General features: G+C 47.6%; 1 protein-coding gene across 1 annotated transcript in view; it reads left to right on the top strand.

The window, feature by feature from the left end:
• Urb1 (URB1 ribosome biogenesis homolog) overlaps window positions 1-26,842 on the top strand; it is a 66,430-nt gene extending 39,588 nt beyond the window's left edge. Inside the window, 16 exon segments of the mRNA XM_047564933.1 lie at window positions 323-509; window positions 3,938-3,996; window positions 5,987-6,180; window positions 7,575-7,685; window positions 7,768-7,831; window positions 9,571-9,742; window positions 10,104-10,209; window positions 17,254-17,414; window positions 17,970-18,081; window positions 19,667-19,773; window positions 20,292-20,435; window positions 21,550-21,659; window positions 22,506-22,703; window positions 23,576-23,817; window positions 24,479-25,081; window positions 26,029-26,842. Coding sequence (XP_047420889.1) covers window positions 323-509; window positions 3,938-3,996; window positions 5,987-6,180; window positions 7,575-7,685; window positions 7,768-7,831; window positions 9,571-9,742; window positions 10,104-10,209; window positions 17,254-17,414; window positions 17,970-18,081; window positions 19,667-19,773; window positions 20,292-20,435; window positions 21,550-21,659; window positions 22,506-22,703; window positions 23,576-23,817; window positions 24,479-25,081; window positions 26,029-26,201 — 2,743 coding nt within the window. The 3' untranslated portion in view covers window positions 26,202-26,842.
• The last annotated feature ends 5 nt before the right edge of the window (window positions 26,843-26,847 follow it).

Below are 26,847 nucleotides of genomic sequence, written 5' to 3'. Positions count from 1 at the left end.
AGGTTAGAGGTGCCAGGCTACTGCTAAATATGCTGGAATGCACATGACAGCCCTTTATAGGAAAGAATTATCTGACCCCAATGTCTGAGTGCTCACTCAGAGACCCTGATCTAGATGCAGTCGAGACACCCATATCCTTTCTCTGTGTGCTGACGCTGTTGGTTTTGAACGGTTTGGTGCATCTTTGATGTTGAAGGCCGGGGGGAGTCTGTGGTTCCTGGAGTGGGCAGTGTGTGGAACAGGAATCGGGGCATCATTCCCATGCGGATTTTTTCAAGGTTGGATTGAATCCTCTAACTGCAACTCTGGTCTCCTGCTGCAGTTGGCTGGTGGCAGACGCAGTCTCCGCAGCCCTGGAGGGGTCCTCAGGAGAGCTGAATGCCTGGAGGAAGACCCTGCTTGAGTCCTGCGTGCAGTGGCTGCTGGTGTCCTTCAGTGGTGGCCAGCCAGACGATGCCAATACCCAGGAGCAAGAGCGGCAGATGCTGCTCAGATTAAGCGAGTTATTGGTAGGTGTCTTTTCTTACATCCAGTTCACGTCGTTAAGGGATGGTCAGCTAGATAAACCAGGCTTTGCAGATACATTTCCAGCCTTGTGGCATGGTGGGAAGTAAGAGGGACCATGTCTGGGCAGAGTGGCCGGTGGGACAGCCCTTGAACTGATGAGCTGTCTTTCATCAGGAGCAAATGCTGTATATTGTCAAGTGCTTTTTTGCATCTGCTGAGATGTTTAGTAAGGTCTTGGTTTTAGTTTTTATATTAAGTGAGTATTGAATGTTAAACCAACCTGGCATTCCTGAGATGAACATACTTGATCATAACGTATTATCTTTTTTTATATATATGATTTGATTTGCTAATATTTTGTATATTTTACAAAGAATTTTTGCTTCCATGTACCTGAGGGATATTGGTTTGTAATTTTGCTTTCCATTCTGTTGTATCTTTTTTTCCTCTGGCTGATTTTTTCCCCCAGTGCTGGGGATTGAACCTAGGACCTCATGCATGCTAGTCAGGTGCTCTACGTCTAAGCTATACTTGCAACCCCCTAGGACTTTTTGTTTTCTTGAAATGCGGTTTAAATCTATTTTATTTTGATGCATCTTAGTGCAGTTTTCTTCAAGTTTCTTGTACTTAGGGTTCAGTGTACTACTTGGTCTGTGGGTTGATAGTTTTCATAAAAATAGGAAATATTTGATCATTGTTCCCTTCTATTAAAATGTCCTTTCTGAAAAATGTTATATTTTGCACAGAAATAATTAACATCCCAAAGGTTAGCATAAGTATGTGAGTTATTTGCAATGCATGATATCAAAATGCATAAATAGTCCTAGACTTATATTAAACCCTGAACCCAAGACTTAAAAGTAATTGTAGGAAAATAACTACAGATAAAAATGAACAAGTGTGTGGTAAATACATTTTTAAGTCATAGACCAAGCTGTGCACTTTTTTTTTATTTTAAGAAACTATAACCTATAGTTTCAGGCTTAATTTTTATGTCGCATGTTTGTGAATTTAAGGAACCCAAACATGGCAGAACTAAGAGAAGGGAGGAGTATGCCTGAGACCCAGAGAGAGCTGAGCCAGGGAGGCAGGAAGTGCCGGCTGGCCACAGAGCCACAGGGAGTACAGCCCAACTCCATGGGCCTCCCCTCTACCCAGCCACGTGACAGGCAGTGCTCTTAGGGGTTGGGCCTTCCTTTCGTCTTATTTAGTTGGTGTGATTTATGTGTCATGAAATACAGAACTGTTAAGTATAGCCCACGTACCCCTGTACCCCACACTCCTGTCCAGGATTTTCATCTCAGTTCCTGTGCTTCTTCCCCAAACTAGCTTCCCTCTGAAGCACTCACTCTTTTTTTCCCCAGTACTGGGGATTGAACCCAGGGGCACTCTTCCACTGAGCTATATCCCTAAACCTTTTTATTATTTTTTTTATTTTGAGATAGGATCTCTCTAAATTGCTAAGGTTGGGCTTGAACTTGTGATCCTCTTGCCATGTCCCCCTGAGTAGCTGGGATTACAGGCATGCACCACCATGTCTGGTGGAAGCAGCCACTTTTGACTTCTGTCACCATTAGATTATTTTGCCTGTTTTAGACCTTCATAGCCTTGAAATCATGTAGTGTAGTCATATCAGCCCTTTTGTATGTCTGACTTCTTTCAATTAAATGATGCCTTCTGGATTATCTGTTGTGGGAATGAATAGTCTATTATGTTTTGTTGCTGAGTACTTCTCCCTTGTATGCCTACCTCCCCTTCCCCAGTTCCATGAAAATTTGGAATTACTGGTTTTGTAATTATAAAACTAAAAGACATACTCATTACAAATAGTAAGTATTGCAAAACATACAGAGAAGAAAATCATTAGTCTTCCGTTACCTGGAGGCCATCCTACTGTAGGTTAGGTGTGTATGCTTCCAGAGATCTTGCTACATATATCTACGTGTGTGTACATGCACACCTGATAAAACTTGTGTAGGTCTGTGTTTTAATGGGATCATATTGTACATGCAGCAGGTAGCCTGGTAGTTTAGCTGTTGGTTGGGTCTGGTTTTTTACACGATACCAGATTTTAAAGTTTGTGTCCCAGGCCAGTGGCTGAGCACTGCCCTGACCTTGGCTGTGGTGCGGTGCTCTTTCCCAGGTAGATGAACAGGGGCATGTCGTGCTGCTCCTGTGAGTGGCTTTCCAGTTTTGCTGTTAGGAGAGTACAGTATGTTAAGCATGTGTGTTGAATCTTGCATGGTCCGTCTTTGCACATTTGATTGGTTTTCTCCAGGTAAATACCTGAAAGAGGAACTGCTGGGTCAGAGAGAACATGTATTTTAGAATGGGATGAGTAGGAGGGCTTCTTTCAGTTAAACGATGCTTTATGGACTCCTCTGTTGTAGGAATGAGTAGGAGTTGGCCAAGGGGTCCAGCTGACCCTGGGTTTCCTTCAGTGTCTGGTTCTGAGGTGGCCACTGCACAGCCAGCTTGATGGAGGGAGGCAGCAACCTAAGCATGTGCTGCTGTTGCCTGGTCCGTGGATCCAGCTCTGCCCTTCAGGTCCATGTCCCTCCTCCCTTTGGCCAGCACGCACCCGGTCACACAGATGCTTCTCATTGGCTATTTAATAACAGGCTAACTGCAAATCTGTTGGTGCTGTTTGAAATGGTGGACAAAGGAACACTTGACAGGATGCCTCAGGAAACGTCTTTTTGCCTGTTCAGTAAGCAGAGATATGCTAAAAAAAAAAAAAAAAAAAAAAATCAGAACTACTAGTAGAAATAACCAATTTATTTTTTTTTAAAGTTAAAAAAAAAAAAAAAAAAAAACACCACCAGGCACCAGAAACCTGTGGGGTTATTTGGATAGCTTGTGTTTCATACTGACTGGAAAGCTCTAACTTTAACCCACAGTCTACATTTTAGGTTCTTCTCTCTGCCCTCCCAAGCTTGAGCTATCAGGTGCTCGTCAAGAGTGGCCTCAAACTTTGGATAGTGTAGAGGGAAATGGGGTGGGAGAGGGTGGGGGAAGGAAAGATAGTGGACTGAGACAGACATTTTTACCCTATGTACATGTATGATTACAGGAATGTTGTGAATCTCCCACAACCATAGAAATGAAAAGTTGAGCCCCAATTGTGTACAATGAATCAAAATGCAGTCTGTAAAAATAAAAAATAAAAAATGTTGAATCTGCTTTAAATTACTAAAAACAGAGTGACCTCAGGTGGCTAGAACAGTCGCTGCTGGGAAAGATCAGACACCTAAAGCAGGAGGGGTGATTGGGGCTCCTTTTTCAACTCTTGGGTCAAATATTTTACAGAAGGGAAATCAGACCCAGAGAGGCAGCTGCCTTCCCAAAACTTGTACAGCTGGAACCTCTCAGTATTTTTTTTTAAACACATTGATGTTTCATGTGTACTTCTTGTTTGTTTTATTCATAGCATGCACTTAAGGAAGTTGATCCTAGTACTTGGCAGAAATTTGTGAAAATGGGACTCAAGTAAGTTGATTTTATTTACTTAGTATCATTTATAAAGGCGTGAATTTATAAAGGTGTTAATCATGAAAACCTCTTACACAGCTTGTTGTAATACAAGTGGTAGAGCAGGAGTTGCCTCATTTTTAGAGCTAGAACATGAGGATTGTTGGGAAATGAAATGATTTACCTATTGACATGCAGGGTGATGCTAATGATGAGGAAAGAAGCAACCTTTTGAAAAATGAAATATTTTTAAAATACAGAATTGTGCAGAGGGTAATAGCATCCCAATTTGATCAATGATGACAGTTTTTGGTTTGTACTAAATCTGTCCTAATTAATTTTCTTCCCCCATTCTCCCACTCTTCTAGACTGTGCTTTGTCTTGTTCATGTATATTTTATATTTTCACATTTTATGTGTCAGTATGTGTTTCATCGGTAATGTTTAATGTGTTTAATATCTTACACAGAAGTGTCTTTCTTTTTATGTCCTTTCTTTTACCCAAATGTTTCTAATTTATTGAATTTGCTGCCTGTTGATCCAAGTCATTCATCTTTACTGCTGTGCAGCATACTGTCTTCAGATGTCGCATTAATGTAGCCGTCCTCTACGATGGACATTAGGCTTTTTCCCCAAGTCTCCCCCTTAGAGTCCTGACTGGACCAGCACATGTAACTTGGTGCACAGCTGGCTGTGCTGGTGTGAGGGGAGACGTACTGGCTGCTAATGTGGGCACACCCCAGCATCCCTGGTGTGCAGGCTGCTCTCCACAGTTGAGTGGATTTGCACTCAGCAGGGTGGTGTAGATCCATTTTTCCTCGTGTTCTTGTTGGCCCTTGACATAGTCAGGCTCCTTAGTTTTGGCAGTCACATGGTCATGAGATGGTGCTGTGCCATGCCTGTCATTTCCATTTCCCTGATCATTTAGGAACTTTAGTCAGAGAAAAATCTCCCTCACAAGAGGAGAGAAAGAAGTGAAGGAACTGTGGATGACCATTATGTTTTGATGGCATTTCTCTCTGTCTTTGGTTAATTTATGTGTCTAGAGTGCCTACCTTAACTTAGTTGATTCTTTTTGGGATTTTTGTTTGTTTTGGGGTGTTTTTTTGGTACTAGAGAGTGAACCCAGGGTGCTTAAGCCCGGAGCCACATCCACAGTCCTTTTTTTTTTTTAATTTTGAGACAGGGTCTCACTGTTACTTAGGGCCTTGCTTACTTATTGCCGAGGCTGGCCTTGAACCTGTAATCTTCCTCCTTCAGCCTCCCAAGCCCCTGGGATCACAGGCGTGCACCACCTTGCCTGGTAGTGTTGATTCTTAGCATAATTCGTGTAGAACTCAAAAGCTTTTCTCTAGATCATGGTTCTTCTATCCCCTGTATGTAGGGGTTTAGAAGATTTAAGACATAGCTTCCAGGCCATTTAATTCTGAGTGGCCGACAGGAAGGCAGGCCGGCGAGAGGCCTGGCTAGCAGGGTGGGCTGGGAGGCTCAGTTCCTCTACTCAGGCCCAGCTCTTCCCCTGCATCCTGGTGTTTCATCTCAACAGGAAGTGTGTTTGGTGTTTGTGTCATGAAGAAAATGGGGTCCTGTGCCACATAAGACACTGTGGTCACTGGTGGGCCCCACATGTAATGGTGTTCCACATGAGAAGGTTTCTCCTGGAGAGGTGGTAGCTGTCTCAGTAAGCACACTCTGCGATGTTTGTTCAGTGACTAAACTGTCTGATGGTAATAGTTCTCAGAACGTGCCCCCTTTGTTAATGGCGCGGACTGCAAGTGCACCGCGTTCCACCTTTTCACAAGTGTCTCTGGTGGTGGACAGAAACAAGGTCGGCAAGGATGACGTCACGTTAGAGGTAGAATCCAGGTGACGGTATATGGACGTCCACTGTAACATTCTTAACTTGGTGCTGTGTTTGAAAATTGTAACAAAATTTTGAGAAAAAAAAAAGTTTCCTATAGAACAAACTTCCCTATCATGGAGCTCTTTCCCGTTGACCCTCCCCTCAGGTTTCGCTATCAGGACCACACCTTCCTGCACACCCTGTGTGCTGCCACGCAGCTCCTGTACAGCCCCGAGAGCTCCGTGTGCACCCAGCTCATCCAGCTCCCGGTGGTCCACATGATGCTCACCCAGCATTCTCTGTTTTTGCCAACACTGCTCACGTCTGAGGAAGAAGGAAACCCAGACAGTCAAGTAAAAGGTGACTCAAGCTGCCCTCCTGGTTCAGGGGCAGCTTTTATTTCCTGTGTCATCAAAACTTCTCTCCCGCCTGTTTTCAGAGCTAAACAAGTATTACCAAAATGGCATTAGAGTGTCTTGTTTCTGTCACATTCAGAGTAAAGAAATACTCCTGCCACAAGGTTAAACAACAGTGAGACCTGTTTTGAAGGCTTCTGGCTTAAGGGATCGCTTGCTGAATCATGCGCTAGCGTTAGCCTCTGGGAGTTAAGGGAGGTCGGGGTATGGTATCTAACCTGAGAGAAATTGATTAGGCATGCGAATTTTATCAATGGGAAGATGAAATGTACCGAGGGAAAGCGGGTGGGATCTGCTCATTGGCAGTTCACGGCTGTGAGCTCTTCTAAAGCCAGGCTTAGGCTTCCCAAATTCACCAAACAGCTACTTTATGGCCAGGAGTCCCAAGTATGGTTTAGACTATGGAGGATGTCCAAGATGTCTGAAAGTCCCTGCCCCTTCAAAGAAAAAGAAGCAAAATCAACACCTCAGACCACTGGAAATCTCCACAGGGTCAGTCAGTAATGAACTGCTGGGTGGAAGATAATTGTCACCCAAATAATAGGTAATAGATGAATTAAAAAGGGCCGTGTCCTCTATTCAAGCAGGAAGAGAAATAATGTAGATTGTGGTAGCATAATGGTGTGTGTTAGCCTTTCATTGCTGTGACCAAAGTATCCAACAAGAACTTAGAGGAGGAGAAGTTTCCTTTGGCTCACCGCATTGGAGATTGATTCCATGCTGGGCCAACTCCATTGTTTGGAGCCCAAGGTGAGGCGGCACGTCATGGAGGAACATGCGGAGAAGCACTGCTCATTCCTGGAAGCCAGGAAGTAGGAAGAGAAGGGGAAAAGAAGGGGAAGGCCCATAGGGAAAATACAGCTTTCTAGGGCACACCCCTGTGACCCACCTCCAACTGCAGCGCCCCACCTGTCCACAGTTATCACTCAGCCGGTTCATCCACACTCGGTGGCCTGATTAGGTCACAGCTCCCATAATCTAGTCAGATCACCCCTAGATATTCCTGCATCAACAGGAGCTGTATGGATATACCTCATAGCCAGACCATAACAAGAACCATAGGGGGAAATGCTTGGGTTTACGAATCTTGGGTGGCTTAAAATTGTGCAGGGTCATGAGCGGAGACTGTCAAAGGCAGCCTTGTCAAAGACCTAGGGATACCACGACTACGAAGATATGCTTATTTTACAAAAAGGGAAGGGACTAGGCGGTGGCCCAAAGCCCAGAGTCATTCAGAGGATGTTTCAGGCATTTCGATGTTCCCTGGAATGTGCCCTCCCCTATTCCTGTCTTGAACGTGTGTCCTTGCAGAACTGAACTTTGGTATTTCTCCTCCAGAAGCGCTGGTGGACCTGATGTTGACCGTGGTGAGGATGTGCCCTTCTGTCTGTGAGAGCAGCCACTTTGCCGTGCTCCTTGGGGCCTACAGCGCCACCCTCAGCATCCTGGGTGAGGGCTGAGGCTGGTGGGGTGTACCCCATGGTGTGTTTAAGGAGCTCAGCTTCCTAAAGGGACCCTCATTGACTTCCAGATCAGAAGATTTTACTTCTCCTCCAGGCATATGAACAGAACAAGCTCAGCCTCATTAGTTTCAGGTGAGTGCCGGGCCCGCGTGCCCAGGGACCAGTAGTGCTGAGGGCATTGGCCAATGTGGTACCCCTGCCTCTCCTCACAGCAAACCCCAGGCTTGAGAGTGTCCTCGTTGATTTTCAGTTCTCGGGCCAGGGTGACGGACAGAGCTCCTCTAGCTCATGCACAGCTCCAGCGTGGGCTGCTCAGGCAAGGCTTGGCTCACACCAGAAGGGTGGTTCTGCTGGTGGGCCTCCTGCTGACTGGTGGTGCCTGTTGGCGCAGGACCTGCCCCTCGACACTCCTGGCTAAGAGGTCTCCTGTGGTTGATTTTTCTGAAAACCTTTCTTTTCACGCTTCACTTTAAGTAGAATGATGTGTGATGGGGTTTTGGGGTTTGGGGGAGAAGAGTGAAGAGGGCTGATTGAGCATTAGGTCTACTCTCTCCTGTCTGCTGCCGTCACGTGAGTGTCTCTCCCCCGCCCCCCATCTGTTGGTCTTCCTCTGTCTATTCTGGGCTCCCAGGAACTGCTTCACTTTGCTTAAAGTTGAAAGCTATATTAGCTCAGAAGCTACCAACACCCCAAAGAAAGAGAAAAGAAAGAGGAACATTCTATCAAGAATACCCAGATCTTGTGTAGATATTCCCATTCTTTCCCCTCATGCAGTGACCTCTCTCTCTCTCACCTTGGGGTTGGTGCTCTGTCATTTGTACCCCTCCTGGAATAGAACAGTCCCTGTGTACCTGAGTGAGAGAGGAGATCAAATCAGGCATAGGTCTCATCACTATGCAGAAAGAGCCCTTCCAACTGTCTGTTTTGCCTCAGATCACCCTTGAACTCAGAGCAAAGAAGGCCAGGTGAGGCTGCCCAGCAAGTAAAAGCTAACCTAGGTTATGCGAGCTCCCTTCAGCTCCCAGGAGGAGAGTGTGAAGGAAGGAAGGGCGCTCATGGGACTGGTAGCTGAGGAATGCAGAAGCACTTCCAGGTCCCCAAATTACCATCTCTGTCTGGGGGTGGCAGAGCTGATTGACACCTCAGAGCAGGGAAGTGGCCCTCCTCAGGGCTGGCTTTGGGGAGCATCCTGGCCGTAGTGGGGGGTAAGTAGGGTAAGAAGGAAAATGGGGTGAGTTGGGGAAAGGGAGGCCTGTCATTTTCTAGGCAGAAGGTAAGCGGGGGCTTCTCTGGGCAGTTGCAGTGGGGGTTTGTGGCCTGCACAGTGCATGTGGCATACCTGTGAGGGACGCTCAGGTGGGGCAGGCTGACCTGGTTCTCGCGTGGCCTGTGGGCAGGGGGAGGTCCGGATTCTGCCTGCCACTGGTGCAACCTGGGCTCTGCAGTTAGGCTCCCAAGTTTGGATCCTGGCTCTGCCACTTACCAGCTGGGCAGGTACCAGCCAAGCATCTTTCCTAAACTTTATGCTTCTTTTCCCTATTTTCCCAAGGGGGTAATAACACTGCCTTCCGTGGGGGTATCATGTAGATGAAGTGAATTAATGTACATAAAGTGCTTAGGACGGTGCCAGGCACGTCCTCGGTGCTGTGTGGGTGCTGGCTTCTGTCATCATCACCAGCCCTGCCACTGCCCCAGCGTCTTCCCGAGCGGTGGTGGAGATTAGGTGACAGAACACATGGAGCACACCTGGAACGGCACCTACATGAACCAGTGGCTTCACAGGTGCTGCCTGGTGTGCTTGTCGTCGTCGTCATCAGTGCTGTTCCTGTTGGGTCCCTGTGACCGGTCTGCCCTCTCCTCTCTGGCTCTAGGGTGCTGCTGTGGGGCCCAGCGGCTGTGGAACATCACAAGACGTGCCGGAGCCTGGGCAAGTCGCTGTGGCAGCAGCCCAGTGTCGGGGACATACTCCGCCTGCTGGATCGGGACCGGATGATGCAGACCATCCTGCACTTCCCCCTGAACCGGAGGCTGCTGCCTCCTGAGGTGCGGCTGCTGCCTTCTGCCCCTTCCTCTCCCAGGGCTCCGTCTACACCCAGCATCGTCTTTCTTGTTAATTTTTTATTAAGTAAAAGCCCAACTGTGTACAGAACAGAGGGACCCCAGGTGCCCATCACCCAGACTGGCTACCTTGTATCATTCATTCCCCTCCCGCAAAAGCTTATTTGAAGCAAATCCCAAAGATCATATTGTTTCATATGCAAGCATTGCTTTTTATAGAATCTCTTCTGCTTATGCTCTTAAATATTCAAAATAATTTGAGTTATGTAACTGTAGTTTAACATTGATATGCTGATACATTTGTGAGGTTGAATCATGCATTTTTTATTGGTTTTGGCTATTCCAGGACTCACAGGAACCTATCTTTAAAGACAAGAGTGTGAAGGTGGATCTCAGTGGCCTTTATGACCCCTGCTTTCTCCTTCATCTCTTCAGTGAACTCACCAGACCAGGTAAATGCAGCCTCTCTCCTGGGTTCCTGGCTGCTGTGTGGGACCTGGGGTCCTCTGGCAATGGTGGGCGATTGTTGCCATAATTCCAGGTTTAGGTCTGACTCTTTTTTTATTGCTCTGACCAAAGACCTGACAAAATATCTTAGAGGAGGAAAATTTTATTTTGGCTCATAATTTCAGAGGTCTCAGTCCACGATTGGCCAACCCTATAGCTTTGGGCCCAAGGTGGGACAGAACATCATGGTGGAGGCCAGGGTGGAGGAAATCAGCTCAGGACCCGGCAACCAGGAAGCAGAGAGAGAGAGAGCTCTGCTCATCAGGAGCAAAATGTAAACCCCAAAGGCAGGCACCCCAGTGACCTACTTCCTCTGGCCACACCCTGCCTGCCTACAGTTGCCCAGTGACCTCCTAGTTAATGTATATCGGTGGATCAGTCCGCTGACTACTTTATAATTCTCATGATCTAATTATTTCACCTGAAAATTGTGCTCTTTCACATGCATTTTTGGGGTGACACTTCATGTCTAAACCATAACAGTCACAGTATTCATGTTTTGAATATTTATCTCAATATCTCTTTGTCCTCAATGTTTTCCTAATTCCTAATGAGGAGCATTTTCTGAACTTTCACTAGATAGTGGTCAAATGCCAACAGAAACTACAGTTTTTATGCTTGAGTCAGTCTGCTGAGGGTGATTTGGTTTTGGTGTAAGTCTATTTTATGCCTAGTAGCTTGAGGGGGGCAGTCTTTATGGATGAATGTGGGTGGTGGGGAGTAAAAACGTGTACATGTATAATAGTCTCCCCTCACCTGGAGAGATACCTTCCAAGACCCCCAGTGGATGCCTGAAACTGCAGGTAGTTCCAAACCCTATATATTCTGTTATTTCCTGTGCACACAGAAAGTTTGTAATAGATCACCCACAGTAAGCAATTAACAATAGCTTACCATAGATTTTAGCAACCTCAGCATAGTTTGTTTTCTTGCCTTAAGTTGAGAACTTTGCCACTTTATGACCTCTAACATGTCTGAATTGCCAGCATCACTCCTGCACTTCGGGGTCATTAAGTGAAATAAAGGTTATTAGAAAAAAGCACTGTGGTACAATGAATCTGATAGTAGAAATAATTACCAGGTGACTTGCAGGAGGCAGTGAACCAAGGGATGATTCACTTCCTGGGCCTGACACACGTGTGATTTCATCATGCTGCTCAGAGCAACCTGCAATTTAAGACTTGTGAATTGCTTATTTCTGGAATTTTCCATTTAGTATTTCCAGACAATGGTTGACCACAGATAACTGAAACTGTGGATAACTTGGGAATGCTATACACCTGTTAGCAAAGATGAATTGAACTTCCCAAGTAAAGAAGACCAAGAGTTCCTCTTTGAAATGTGCATCCTTTTCTTCTGTCCATTTTCTAATGATATTGTTTGTTGATTGAGTTTTGAAGTTTACTTATGTATTTTAGATGTAGTGTTAGTCCATGGAAAGACATGTGGTTCACATATCTAGCTGTCTGCTTATCTCTTCATCCTCAAACAGGTTCTTTAATAGAGCAGAAGTTTCTACTAAATTAGATAGATTTACTCTTTTTAAGTCCAGGGTCTGTTTGAGTTCATATTTGCATGAGGCATGAAGTTGAGGTCCAGGTTTGATCGTTTGCTGCTGATGTCCAGTTGTTCAGCCCCCATTTATTGAAAAGTCCTCCTTTCTCCATTTCCTGCTGGGCTGGAGTAGGAGCCCCCACCACCCACCAGGCCTCCTGGGGACTGTCCTGGGAGGCAGGGTAGAAGTAGCTGTTACCAGCACCAGCAAGGGGCCTTGTCAGAATCGGGCAGTGGTGGAAGTCCTCGCTCTCCACTGGGCTTCCGTGACACCCAGTAGGGGTGAGAGGCCTTCTGGGATGCTGCCTCCGCAGGGAAACGGCTCCTCCTCACAGCCTGGCAGTGCTGAATTCTGGCCAGCCTACTTCACCTTGGTTGGCAAGTTCAGGGGACCACAGTGAGGTGTTTGGCTAGAAGTTGAGTCCTCTGCTGTCTGAGTTTTCTGTCTCTCTGGGTTGCCCACTTTCTAGTCTTGGCTCCAGAGAGTAGGCTTTTGTGGTCAATGCCTGTTGGCACTTCTGGTTGCTGCTTTCTCAGTTCTACTCCTGGAATGGAGCAGGCCAACCCAGGGACCCTCAGCACCTGGCACATGTGTTTGACTTCTGTGGTCCTTTCATGGCCTGCTTGGATGGGGCTCATAGCTGTGTCTATTGGGGTGGACTCTTTGTCTTGCTTTCCACTTTTTTAAACTTGAAATTTTCTTTTTATATACAAAAGCTCCTACCTGTGAACAGACGTGCTAAACCTCTACCATTGTGCTTTGTAACCCTTTTAACGGGATCAAAGAAGGCTGACTTTTCATTGAGATTTCCCTATCAGTGGCCCTTGGTGCTGGCACTAACTCCCCTTAAAGAACACAGTTCAGTTGCTAATACTAGATTTTATTTGCAAGAGAACAAGGGGGCATTTTGTACAAATGTCAGAAAAGTAACAGCAGATGGGTGTTCTGATCACCCTGGTAGCCACAGGCAGTAGGCTAACAGGCAGATCCACTCCTCTCTCCTTGCCCCATGGTGCCAGCCATGTCTGTTCTTCATCAAACATGGAAGTAAATTTTCCATAGTCTAAAAATATGAGTTTGCTGGCCATTGTTACTGGAACAAATTAGAACAAATCGTTTGGTCTCTTCCTCAGTCTCACAATAGAACTCTTAAGAGAATATTTAACTCTTAGGAAAATATTTAACAGTAAAATCAGGTGGTTATTTTTCCCTAAGTCTTGAATACTTTTTTCCATTTTTACATGGTAGGGGGCAGATCCTGGGAGCCTGGGAGCCTTTTTTGAGGGAATTATAAAAGTCACCAATCTCCTTACCTTTAAATCTCCCAATATAGACTATTTGATTTGCTCTGGTATAATATGTTTTTTAAAAAAACTGCAAAGCACATCAGTCCTCATCTTGAAAAGGATTTTCAGTAACTCAAAATACTGGTGGTATTAAAATTCAGATTGAAGTAGAGCATTTAAAAAAGCATTGAGGTGGAAAAGGAAATAGATACAACAAACACCAATACCCTCCAAAGCGTAGGTTTATTAGGTGTTGCTTTGGACTTCTTTTCCTCAGCAAAAAACAGATGCCTGGTGGTTTAAACAGATTTTGTTGGCTTCTAATAAAAAAATCCAAACAAATAACAGCAACAGCAACAGCAACAAAAACCCACCAGTTCTTTGGGAGAGGAAAGTCCCCAGCACTAAAATGAGTTAAACTGCGACATATAGAAAAGTCCATGAATTATGTTGCACAGGCTGAGTTTTGGTGAAGCCACCAGCCAGATCAAGCAGTAAAGCATAGTGGGTAGCTCCACAAGCCCCTTCTTGCCCATTTTTGGGCAGACTTTACATACATGGCACCATTCACAGTGCATCCTGGTGTCAGCCTTCCTTTATCCCATGTTACATCCATGAGATGCACCAAGCTGTGGGAGTAGAAGGTCCCAACAGTGTGTTTGCACTTCCACCTGGCCCAGGGGTTGCTAAACTCCTGTGGTCCCAACACGGGCACATGGCTAGTCTCAGTCTTCAGAGAAACCACAACTCACAGCTCCATTTTCAACCCTCTGCTGCAAGTGGAAACCTATTTTCATAACTTTACTGCTTCTTTTCTTTAAGTCCCTGACCAAGAAATAGAGCCAGTCAAAGCTGTTAGCAATGGCAGTGACAGACACTTTCCACAACGAAGACTTGTCCTCAACAGAACAGTTCTGAAATCTTCAGCTCGTAAGCCACAAAGCAGCCTGCACAGGAAAGCTCACTTGTTCTGAGCCTCATCACCAGACGACCAACAGACTGTTCTTGTATTGAGTTCTACCCCACTATGCACGTGGCAGGGAGTTGTGTAAGAAGCTTGAGGAAGACTTCCTGATGCTCCTGAGCATGGGGGCACTGACCCAGGGGTCATTCCAAATTTAATCCTGGATAATAGTCCCAATTAAGCCATTCTCTGAAGGTCTGTTGGTCTGAAGGCCAAATTGCTATTCATGAGGTTCTTCAAACAGAGTGACATTTATAACTGTTTTTAAATAGCCTATTATATTTTCAGCATCCCAAGGACAGCCCTTTTCCATAAGTGTTACAAAGCCAAGGCTTCCATAGAATAGCAGAGATGACTTTGAAACATGAAATTGCTTTTTCCTTATGAACATGTGGAAAATTCATTTGTCTCAGAATGTCAGCAATTACTAAAAATATCCCAGCCAGCTCAGTACCAGCTCTTTTTAGTGAGTGTAACATTAAATGTTTAGACTGCTCTCTCATCCACATATATTCTATGTACAGTATTTGTTATGTAGGTGTCTCTCAAACACAGCTCTTCTTTTCCAAAACAATTTTAATTTTATCCACTTTGATGCTTTTAAAGCTTTTGGACTTTCCTTCCACATGAAAAATAATCACTTGTTAGAAATTAGAAAATTGAGTCCATAACCTATTGAAGCCCACAAGTCATATGATTGTTCTTTTTCCATTCTTCCAGTTTTTATCTGTGTGTTTATGTTAAAAGTGGGCTTCTGGTAGGCAGTGTGCACCTGAGTTCTGTGTCTTTTCTAATCTGTCCATCTCTGCCTTTTAATTGGAATATATTCCCCATTTATATTTAATGAGATTATGATCTGTTTTATCTTCTTTGTTGATTTTTAGCTACGTGTTGTGGGTGGTGATTGCTTTAGGGTTCATACTGCATGTCTCTGATTTGTTGCCATTTACCTGCAGTGGAGATGATTGCACCTGAGGCATAGTGTGAGATCCTTACAATGGTATGGACCCATTATTCCCTTTCTGGCTTTCGTGCTATGCTTACAACATGTTTTACTTCAAAATCTAAAACCTCACAATAGGTTATTATTTTTGCCTCATTATTTTTTAAAGAGATTTACTTGTTTATATTCACCTTGTGGTCATCGGTTCTTTTACTAGTGCATATTAATTACACAGAATGAAGGGTTTCATTATGCCATATCCATACTGCATAGACCTGCTGCAGTCGTCTTCCTGCCCCCCTCCTCCCCCTGCCCTTCTCTTCTCTGATGGTCTCCCTTCCCGTAGGTGCCATTTTTTGTTCTCTGCAGCCCTTGATATAGATCCACCTTTCTATCTGATATCATTCTACTAGTAAGTACTTCAGTCAAGAATTCTTATAGTTCTCGTTTGCTAGTGATCAGTCTTTTAGCTTTTTTATATCTGAAAAAAACTTTGGAAAGGTCTTCAAAGGGAATAGAATTCTAGTTTAATAGGCTTTTTGTACAGTACTTGAAAGATGTTGTTCCAGTGATTTCTGGGTCACACAGTCTTGCTAACAATCATCATCTGGCATTATTCTTCCCTTTGTTCTGTCTGTTATGTATCTGCTTTTAAGATCTTTTTTCATCACTAGTCTCAAGCAATTTGATTATGATGTGCTTGGATATGATTTTTTGTTCGTTTCTTGTGCTTGGGGTTCCTTGAGCCTCTTGGCTCTGTGTGGTTATGATTGTTGTCAAATTTGGAATTAGGGCTGCTTACATCGCCCCACAGCTCACAGGTGTTTTTAAAATGCTCTTCTGTCTGCGATTTAGTTTGGATAGTTCTATTACTATCTTCTGATTCACAAGCCTTTTTTTTTTTCCATAGTATCTAATTCGATGGACCCATCCAATACATTTTCATCTCAAGCTTTATAGTTTACATCCCTAGAAACTTGGTTTGTGTTTCTTTATTTAACATGCTCCATCTGTCCTGTAACTTTTTAAAAATGCTGTTGATGGTATATCTTCTGTTGGTAGTGTATTACAAAAGTACCCCACTTAGAGCAGTCTTTTTGTTTGGCTTGCATATATTTCCAAACTAGGCCATTGGTTACTCACTGTAAAGAACATCATAACATCATTATGGATAATTATCATGGCCAGATTAATTGTGTGTGTGTGTGTGTGTGTGTGTGTGCGCGCGCGCACATATGTCACTGGGGTTTGAACCCAGGGTCTCAAGCATGCTAGGCAAATGCCGTACCACTGAGCTACATCCCCAGTCCTATTAATTTTATTTATCTTGAGACAGGTTCTTGCTAAGTTTCCCAGGCTGGTCTTGAACTTGTAGTCCTCCGGCCTCAGCCTCCCAAGTCCCTGGGTTTGCTGGCAGGCATCGCTGCTCCCAGCTTAAATGAATCATTTTTTAACAGAATGGGCCTATCTCTATTCCAAGTCCTTCTTGACATAATTTGTCTTAGGAAAAGGCCTGGGTTCTTATTAGAGAAGAATTGAAGTACTCTGAATTTCATTAGTGAAAATCAGTCTCTGCATTGTGGTAAAGCCCCCCATATCTGGTCTCCCTGAGTCTTGTCCTTGTCTGCAGCAGTCGGGTGCATCTCCAGGCCCCACAGATGCCAGCCAGCAGGCTCTTTTGGCCATAGCTGTTGTTCAAGCACGGTGAGCCAATCTTCTGAGAGATTTTTGTTGTTTGAAGAATGAACAGGGTTGCAGGCTGGATGTAGCTTAGTCCTTTGTAAAATTGATGGGCCAGATCTGAATGGCTTTACTGGCTGCATATCTCAGCTTCCCCTTCCTTCTGTATTTTTCTAGGTGCTGCATATAGGTAGTAATGAGGCTGTGTGCTGAACAGGCAGACCTGGGGGCTGGCTGCAGAACCCCAGTCATGGCCCCAGCTCTTGGCTGAGCATGCAGACCTGGGCTTCAGTGCTCTCTGTTCCTTTCTGGATATCATTGGAGTTTGTGGGAAGCAGTGAAATATTCCCAGCGAGGATCTTAGAAACTGAAGACATGGCAGTTATTGCTACAAAAGGGAAAATATTTTCAGCAGTTAGGGAGCCAGAGAGACTTTCTTATGTCCAGTACATGTAGCTGAGATTGGTAAGATGCAGAAAAGAAATTGACTTTTCTAGGTCGCACGGGAGTCATGAAACCCTGTCATGTATGTGTTTAGTGCAGTATTTTGTTTTCCCGTAGAATTTGTGGTGGATTGTCGAAAATTTTTGGATTCAAATGCTCTGGGCCTAACCGTGGCTGCCCTGAGTAGCTATGACCCCCAGATGCGAGCTGCGGCCTACTCGGTCCTGGCGGCCTACTACTCACACCTGGAGGGTGCTCGGTTCCGGGAGCAGTCCCAGGTGAGCAGGCAGTGGGGACGAGCCTGTGGGAGAGGGCGGACGAGGAGGCAGAGAGCCAGCCGGCTGTCCGCTGGGTCTGGTGGGAGTTCACTGGAGCTGGCGTGTTGCTGGGAGACCTGCCGAGGAACTAGTCTTCTACCTCTGGGAGGTGATGCAGGAGGCTGCCTTCGAGGCTCATCCCCTGGGGAGTAAGAGCAAGCTTTCGCCTTACAAAGGCTCTTCCTGTGGGTAGACAGACGCTTGATTTTTGTTGAGCGTTCCTTTGGTCTGAACTCTGGTAAAGATTTCTGGCCCTCAGACTCCTGTGCCCTTTACTGGCCTTTCAGGGTGTAGCACCTGACTTTTTTTTTTTGCCATTGGGCATGGGCCTGCCTCCTGAAAGAAGGTGAGAAGTGAAGAGTATCCCGAGATAGTGGCCAGCTGGTGTCCCGTGCTGCGCGCCGCAGCCTTCGTGTCCCCGGGGTGGGAGGACAGGCACGCCTGCACAGTGGTGGTTTGGCTACAGAGTCACAGTTCTGAAAGTGCCTCTCTCCCCCCATTCACCCCGTTTTCCAGCTGCTTTACCTGTTGGATGTCGTCCGGAATGGTATTCGAGCCCCAAATGCGAGACTCACTTTTACCCTGACTCTCTTCATTGCCAAGGCAGCTCTGCAGATTTTGAAACCAGGTACTCCTGATATAATGTGGTTGAGGAGAAATTGAAAATTTGAGACTGAGCAAGTTGGCATCTGGGATTTATCCCACAGGTGTAATCGGTCACATATGTGTGACAAATGACATGTTCAAGGTCATTCAGAGTCGTAATAGAGACTGGGAGCCACCTTAACGCCCATCAGTAGTAGACAGTATATAAGTGATGGAGCTCTGTAGGACAAGATCCAGAGAAAACTAAATGAAAAAGCAAGAAGCACAACAGTGTGTGTGATGGGGCAGGGACATCAGCTCATGTTTGCATATTGTATCAGACTCAGGCCTGTCACAGCGTCCCTGGGCGTGACCACATCAAGGACTGAGCTGGGCCAGGATGCCTTGGGCTGCTCCCTGCCTCGTGTCTTCACTCTGAAGCGGGGGGTGCTAGTAGCACCACTGCCATGCCTCCAGGATCCTTGTGCCGGTGTCGTGTTACACACCCCAGAACCCTCACAGGCTTCCTGGCACAGCGACTCCCACCGGGTTGGCTGCTGCTCTTGTCGCATCAGGTTGTCCTGCCTGCATGCAGTGCAGGCTGATTCACTCACGGACTCATGGATCCCTGCTTGGGAGAAGGCAGAGTGGATCTTGGGTCCCTAACTGGAAAGCATGGAGTCACTGTGCAGGCGTCACTGGGTTGTGAGAACACAGCTCCAGCGTGTTACCCACAGGGAAGCGGGACACCTCCACTGGGGGGGTGTAAGTAGGAAACCTTAGTTCATCACATGTCCCTGTTTTGCCTTTATTGAGAGAAAAACGGTGGAATGTTGGTATGACCAGGAACTGCAGGGCTCTTCTAGCAGAGACGGTTGTATCTCAGGTGAGGAAATAGCCCCCAGTCAGTGTCCCCGGCCCTCACACCAGCTGAGCCCCCAAGGTTAAATGACATTCCAAGAGCCACAGTTAGCTTGTAGTCAAGCTGCTGTTAGAATTCAGATCTGATTTTCATCTCCTGTATAATTTTTATGACATGGTTTTTCCTTGCCTTACAAATTTGAGGAAGGGAAATAATTTAAAATAATTTGAAGACTCTAATGATAAGATCTTATTATGAGAAAATACAGCAGAGACCATGATATCCATGGTCCTCACCTCCCATCCAGTGTGTGGCACCCAGGTGTAGCTGTCCCACAGCAGCACCTGTGTTGTGGTGGGACACATGGGGACAGCAGGTGCCGGGCTGACTCCGCTATAGTGGGAGAAAGGTCTCACCCCTGCTGTGTTCTTGAGCCGAGGCTCCCAGGAGTTGCCTGAGCCTCCCTTCCTGGGACAGGTCTTCTCCATGGGAAGTGGAGGTGAGTGGGCTGATGGTGGTGTCCGCCCTGGGCTGCTGTCGTGTGGCAGGTCAGCAGTGGCTTCTGAACACAGGAGAAGCCCATGTGCAGTTGCACCTCAGGCGTCCAGCTGTGTTCTCATTTTCAAGAACCGGTATTCTGGACAAGGGTGGGAAAGCTCCCTGGGGACGGGCCTCATGGCTGATAGCCAGAGCACCTGCCTCCCACACTGCCAGCCTCAGGTGTCCTGTTGACACCTGCAGTCAGTGACTGTCTGCCTGTTCTCAGAGGAACACATGTACTGGAAGATCAGCAAGTTCCTGCTGTCACACGAGTACTTGAACATGGACAAAGTGCCAGGCTTCTACCAGTTCTTCTACAGCTCCGACTTTGAGGTAATGCTGCCAGAGCCCCAGAGATTCCTCAGCCACTGTTATCTTTCTAATGTTTTCCCTGTTAATACCATGTACACTCAGCTGACATGATTGCACAAGCAGCATCAAGCAAGGTCACAAAAAGGAGCGGTCACACGGGCTTCCACATAGACAGGCTCCTGTCCTATGCACTGATCTTCACCTTGCTTCTCAAACCCTGAACACTCTCTGCCAGTCTGACTCTTGATCCCATTCTCATGGGATTCCTTGGTGAATGCCTGTGTGGAATTAAGTCTCCTTACATAGATCCCCTGCCTGACCTAGAACAGCTTGATGTTTCAACTGAGCTGGTCCTTTATTCCCGACCTGAAGAAGTGGAATCGAGGAGGAGACTGAGGGTTTTAATAACCCTCAGAAACAGAGGCCAGGGCTGCTGTGTCCGTCTTTGCCACCACTTGAAAGTAGTGGTGTTTGAAGGGTTGTCAGATAAAAGGGCTTGAATTTAGTTAACGATGCTTTCTTATTTGCCTGGGTTGCAGCAAAAAGCCGAACAGGAATGGGTGTTTGGGATTCTGCGACAGGGGATTCGTGACAAAAACTGCTATGAGCTTTGTGCCCGGCGAGGGGTCTTCCACATTATCCTGTCCTTCTTCAGCAGCCCGCTATGTGACGAAGTGGCACAGGTGAGTTGATGCTGTAGCATTATATGAGACTGAAACATCTGCTCTGTTTTGTGGTTTTATTTGGAAGCCAAGTCCTTGTGAATTCTAACCCCAGCCTGAACCTGAGCGCCCCAGCCTGGCTTTGAAGTGAGGAAAACGTGGTTCCATGGACGCCCGTCCTGCTGCCTGCATGCAGTGCAGGCTGATTCACTCATGGACAGTGTTGTGACACCACGTATCATTTGTCCCCGGATGACATGCTTTTCATTGCTTCCCTCTCATAGTGCCCTTGGCTGGTAGGAATGCCTCTTACTTTGCTATCACAAGAAAGGGACCAATCAGTAATCATGAGCCTGTGGAGCTGGCCAAGAGCTTAGGAACACATTATCCCACATAAGTGACAGAGGCGCCCTGGAACCACCAGGATTTCACTTAGTGCCCAGAAGCATCAAAACTTGGAAGGAAAGGGGAGTTGGGAGTCTCAACTGCCTGCCTCGCTTGGCTAATTAGGAATCCGACCTTAGACTTCTGTGTTTTTTAAGAAGTAGAAAAAGACTTTCGTCTTTCAATTAATTCCTAGTTGGCTTTTGTTTCTGATATTTTGTAAAATGTGGGGAATAGGAGTGAGTCAGGACTAAGAAGCACGTTGGGATAAGCAGGATTGAGTAGAGTGGCTTCTTATTTTTTGGCATGTGAGAATTCTGAGGCACCAGTGCCAATCAGGGGCAGTCCCATCTTACCGGCCCCCTTTCCAGATGATGGAACAGAAGGGACGGGCGGGCTGCCAGTGGCCCGGAGCTGGGCTGGGAGGGGCCGCCTTCTCTCCCCACGGGCTGCTGCGTGTCTGGGCCGTGTGCTTTCTGTGATCCACCTTTGCTTGAGGGGTGGTTCCTTATGACGGGTTTATGGAAGCGGGTCTCTCCCCAGCCTGCAGGTGCTGGAAGCCTGTCTCTGGCTGTCACTGTGGGGAAGGGCGCTATCCTTCACAGCCACACTCCAACAGACTGAGCAAAGCAGCCTTCGTCTGGGGCAGCCCCCTGTAATGGGAGCATACCACTGCATTCTTAAAATCATGCCTTTGATAAATAAGTTTGGTTTTCCCACCAAGGAGTCTCATTTTGCTTTGGATATTCAGAATTGGATCCTGGAGATTCTACAGAATGCTGCCCAAGTTCCCAGGTCTGCCTATGAAATCATTCGCGACTGTAGCCTTTTAACGTGGATTTTGCACATCCTCGAGAGCAAGTAAGTGCTTCCTGCCTGAGAGGCGCTCAGGTCAGAGGAAGCTGGGATGGGGACGCGGTGTCCGCTGCCGGCATTGTGCAGCTGGCGTGTCTGCTAGGTGCCAGGCTCTCTGACACAGTGTCTCTGAGGCCAGCATGCCTGGCAGTCCCCTGGTAATACCCGAATGACTTTCCTCCCCACCCTGGAGCTCCTCCTTTCAGGACAGGTTATTGGAAGTCCCGGGTGACAGCGATTTAGTGCTCCATCGCCAGGGCAGGTCCAGGTGCTCAGTGATGAGATTGTCACAGGCTGCGCTTGGCTGGCGGACTTTGCCTCTCAAAGAACTCACCACTGGTAGAAGCCCAGGGGTCTCGAGGCCCTTTGTGTATTTTTTTAAAAGTATCTCCTAAAATTCCATAGAAGAAAGAAATATTCTAAATCTTATGTCTTAGAACATCAATTGTAAGATGGCTTCAGATTTATAAGAGGCATATTAGCCAGTCATGCCTGGTTCCTGGCTCACACCGTGATGCTTCAGAAATCAGGTGGTCGCCATAAATGGGGCAGCACGAGCAACAGCTCCGGAACTCCTGGAGGGGCTTGGGCAGTCCCGTGGTTAGAAAGCAGTGCGGGGGCCTGGCTGGTGTGGGAGCTGCATTTGCGCCTGGACCACGCTGCTTTCATTTAGAGGACGTACTTCTTGAGAAGATGAGCAGATATGTTTAATGGGGGGCTGCGGTGCCACCAGGCATTACTGCCACCATCGCCATATATCCTGTCCTACAGTCCTGCCCTCCAACCCCCACGGACTGACTCACTGAGAGGAGAGGATGTGGCAGGGCCAGACCACTGCCATGTTTGTTTCAGGTTTCTGGAGACTCAGCTGCTCTCTAATGTGATCTCCTTGCTGCATACACTGTGGGTGACCAACCTGGGGGACAAAGAAATGGAGGGGAACAGCCAGCCACCCTGCCAGCCTGGCTCCCAGGAACCCCGCAAGCTGCTCGCCCTGCACCTGGTCACTGAGTTCCTTTATGTCCTTGTTGCACTTCTGAAGCACCTGAGGTGAGTCACCCCACCAGGTGACCCCTACCATGCCTGTTTGAGGTTGCAGTGGCCAGTGCCACTTACTACTCTTTCCTGTTACCGAGGACACCGTGACACCAGGTGGACTCTGGCCGGGTCCTGGTGTGAATCGGGCTGGGTGCTGGTACCAGGTGTTGGTGGTGCCAGGACATCTGTTTTAGCACTTTCCTTCTCTCTGCTAACAAACTAGAAGATTGGTAGCAAACAAGAGGCTCAGAATGAAGCATTACCTGATAAGGAGCAGGACATTGTGTGTCATGTTTCAAATTCAGTGACATCTCTGCTAGACGACCACGCTTCTCATTTTGGGGTCATCGGGAGCTGTTGCTGAGGACTAATTGCTCTTTGAAATAACAGTTTTACTTTCATTATTGTGTGGAATAGATGATACTTAGTTTTAAATTTCTGGGAGTTCAGAGAGATGTGTCTCCTCCCAGTGCCCCACAGGTCAGGTGTTGGCCGCGGGAGAGATGCCATCCTGGGGCCTTCCCAGGCCTTCCTCCCTTGAGTCTGATGTCCTGAGATGGAGAGGAGTCAGCACCGTCCTGGTGTGGAGTCCTGGGCATCTCCTGGCACCTGACCCTGAGCTTTCTCTGCCTCCTATTCATTTAGCCCAGGTTTCCAAACAGATCTTTCTTCCTCTGGGGTAAGGGTTAGACTCTGGGGCTCCTTTTCCCCTTCCCTGGAGAAGCTCACTTTTTCTGCATGCTGGGGGCCGTGCTAGGTATCCATTGTGAAGGGACCCTGGTTCCTGAGTGAACCATAGGACATTGACAGGCCACTCGGCTGTGCTGTCCTCCCAGGAGAGGGAGGAAGCTTTTGCTCAGTCTGTAATTTCGGCTCCCAAACAGGCCGACCTTGGCTTCCACCCAGCTGATCAGCTTCTTCAAGACACTCGACTCCGTGCTGAGGTACCGGGCCACCGTCCTGCAGGCCTTCAAGGACATGGGCCGATTCACTGTGAACGAGATGGTACTTTCCTCCAAAGATGTCCTGGTCCTCTTACATAAGTGGAGCCTCATCGAAAGAAACACTAAGCTGCAAGAAGACCTGAGAGCAGCGATTGAGAAGCACCAAGTCAGGGACCTCATGAGTGAGTGTCAGCACCCACAGCGGCTCCCAAGCTGCTTTGGGTCCACCAGAGCAACCAGTGTCCCTCCCATCCCGAGCAGCGTTTCTAAAGCCTCAAGGCCTAGAGCGGGGTGGGAGACTTGGGTGAAGATCTAACCCTGCTTCTAAATGGCTTTTGCCTTTGAGTAAGTCACTTAACCTACCCAAGAGTGAGGACGCTGACCTGTGGAGCAGATAGGAGGCAGCTAAGAGCTACTTGCCCCACCTCGCCCTGTAATGTGGGGTCCAGAGAACAAATGGGGGCTGGAGCTCCTGGATCCAAGCTGTAACGCTACCATGTACAAGTCTCTGTTTCCTCCTGTAGATTTCTTTTTCTTTTTTTGAGGTGTGGTCTCACTGAGTTTCCCAGGCTGGCCTCAAACACCAGTGATCCTCCTGCCTCAGCCTCCTAAGGAGCTGGGACTATAGGTGCACCACTGCACCTGGCTTTTCTCACACACTAATGAAAGCGTTATCATTAACGGCGGTCACAGTGGATGTCGCGCAGGAGGGGTCCTCTAGAACAGCCCAGGTGCTCAGGACCCTGAGCTGCCCCTCCCCCTCCTCCCCCTCCTCCTCAGGGCAGGATCTGTGTGGACAGGAGGGGCCCCAGCCTCACTGCCATTTTTCTCTTTGATTAATAGAAATGCTCAAGGATAAGAACAGGCCCATTGTACCAGCCCGGACCAAAGGCCTGCGGGGCCGAAAGAGGCGGCCTGGAGAGGCAGAGGTGACGGCCAGCTCTGAACTGACGACATCTAGTTTGGAGACCTGCAAGGGTCTCCTGAGGTCCATACTGACCTACTGGGGGCCTATGGTCCCTGGATCTGAACCCACTCAGGAGCCTGCAGACCGGACCACCCTGGAGAGTGAAACCCCAGGCCCTGTGTTTGCCACCGCCTCCCTTGTGGTCAGCTGGGTGCTACGGTCGGTGGCCGAGTGCCCGCTCAGCAGGGCAGAGGCTTTGGGACTCCTTGGCTGGCTCAAGAGCCACATTTTGCCACACACAGAGGTGGTAGCTGACCTTCTTGGGGACAGTGCTGTGAGGAGCAGCATGTTTAAGCTGTACAGCCGCCTTTGCAGTGCTGAGGAGCTGGCGGGTCCTGCACAGGATGTGGCCCTCCTGTTCACCTCGGTCATGCTACGTTTGGTGGCAGCCCAGAGCCAGGAACAGAGCCCCTTCCACACGGCAGTGGAAGCCCTGTGGACGTCATCTTCTTTGGATGAGAAGGACAAAGCCACACGAGGTAATACTGGCTCTTTGGTTGGAAGCTGAAGGAGTGTCTGGAGGGGCAGAAGCTTGTGCTCCTTAGAGTCCATTAGGTCTCAGCCAGAAACTTCCTCAGTTTGGTGCTTCAACGAAGTATTTGGGTGACCCCTCCCACAGTTCTGGGCCTTGCCGTTTGGCCCTCATGTGAAGGGAGAGGAAGCCTTTGCCCTGGCTTCAGGTGAAACACCAGCGACAGTCAGGTTGGGGTGGGGAAGGCAGCTCCCTCAGAACCGAGGGCCTCCCAGGCTGCAGAGCTGCAGAGCACAGGGTGTGTGACCACCACCCGAATGGAGGATTGCGCTGCGTGTCACGGCCAGGCTTGTACGTGTGCGTGCACACACGTGTGGACGTCTGCACAGGGGTACAAAGGCGTGCCCGTGGTCTGTGCTTGCACTTAGCAGATGCCCACAAATGGGAAAGCAGGAGTGAGTGAAGAGGGAACCGTGCAGCCTCAATAACTAACGGTAGGAGGACCTGAGGACTGTGGCCTCCTCCATCGGGGAGGGGAAGGGCCAGCTGGCCAGGCAGGCGAACTGACCTGGAGGTGGGTGACCCTCTTCCTCTCATCTGGCTGCAGCCAGGAAAGTGAGCCTTTCTGCCTGCCGCCTGTCTGTCCTGACTCGGGCGGTCGAGGACGTGATGGGACACAGTTCTGGGAAGTGCCTGTCACTGCAGTGCTGGCTGCAGGCCTGGTGCTCGGAGGCAGAGGGGACTAGGTTGTAGTGACTTCTTCTTTATGTTACTTATATTATAAATATATTTTCATATTCATCAGAAGGAAGTACATTTTAAAGTAAAAAAGATTAACACAAAAATTAAGCCAACAGAAAAGTAGTGCCCGCCCGGGGCTGCGGCTGTGGCGGCGCTGGCTTTCCCTCCGAGTGGGCGCATCCTCACGGCCTGTCCCCTCTTCTGCCTCCACAGCATTCCTGGTGTCTCTGTATGTCAAGGACATCTGGCTGGGCAGCCGGCAGCCAGACACCCTTCTGGCCCATGTTCGAATGGTCGGTGACGCTGCGGAGGGCACGGCGGGTGGTGAAGAGGCGGCCATGGTTGTGCTCTGCAAGGACATCGCTGCCTGCACCTTAGAGGCATGAACCCAGCTTCAGAAGTCTGGCTGGGGCAGTTCCACAGAAGGCAGGAAACAACAGCTTCAGTACGTTGACTCGGTTTTCTGAAAATGTTGGAAGGACTTTATTTAACTGACCAATAAATAATAAGCTCAAGGGACCATGTGCACCAGATGGGCAGAGCCGTGTGACTGCAGGTGCGTCAGGGCCACCAGGCTTATCAGGCTGGGTGGGCAGGTCCTTCCTCTTCTCGGGGAGTGCCTTGTCCCTCGCTAGGAATGGCTCAAGTCGAGGATACTCGCGAGTGCAGAACAGATTCATGGACATTGAAGCTAAAATGTTGAAAACCCTGTCATATTTTTTGATGACCATGAAGAAAGATATTTAAAGTTTTCTGTCTATAAAAAGTCATGACAAGATTTTGTATACTCTAAATCAGTAAGTTCCTGCAGTGTTTGTTGATTGTTTTATGAAGTCAAAAGATGTTATACTAAATCCTGAAGAATGACAGCCTATGTTTTTAAAGTTATGTTTCAAAGGGAATTTTGAGTGTTATAATCTCTTGATAGTAAATATCTATTTTTGTAATGTTTTTGTATTTTGCTTTGATTGATGTTGATGATTCTATTCCAGAAACCTGCATTTTACAGGTCAGAATTTGACTTGAGGGTCA

Source organism: Sciurus carolinensis, chromosome 9 (assembly GCF_902686445.1).
Source record: "Sciurus carolinensis chromosome 9, mSciCar1.2, whole genome shotgun sequence".
Lineage (NCBI taxonomy): Eukaryota > Metazoa > Chordata > Mammalia > Rodentia > Sciuridae > Sciurus > Sciurus carolinensis.
Note: the sequence above shows the minus strand (reverse complement) of the source record. Positions and strands in the feature narration are given on the sequence as shown.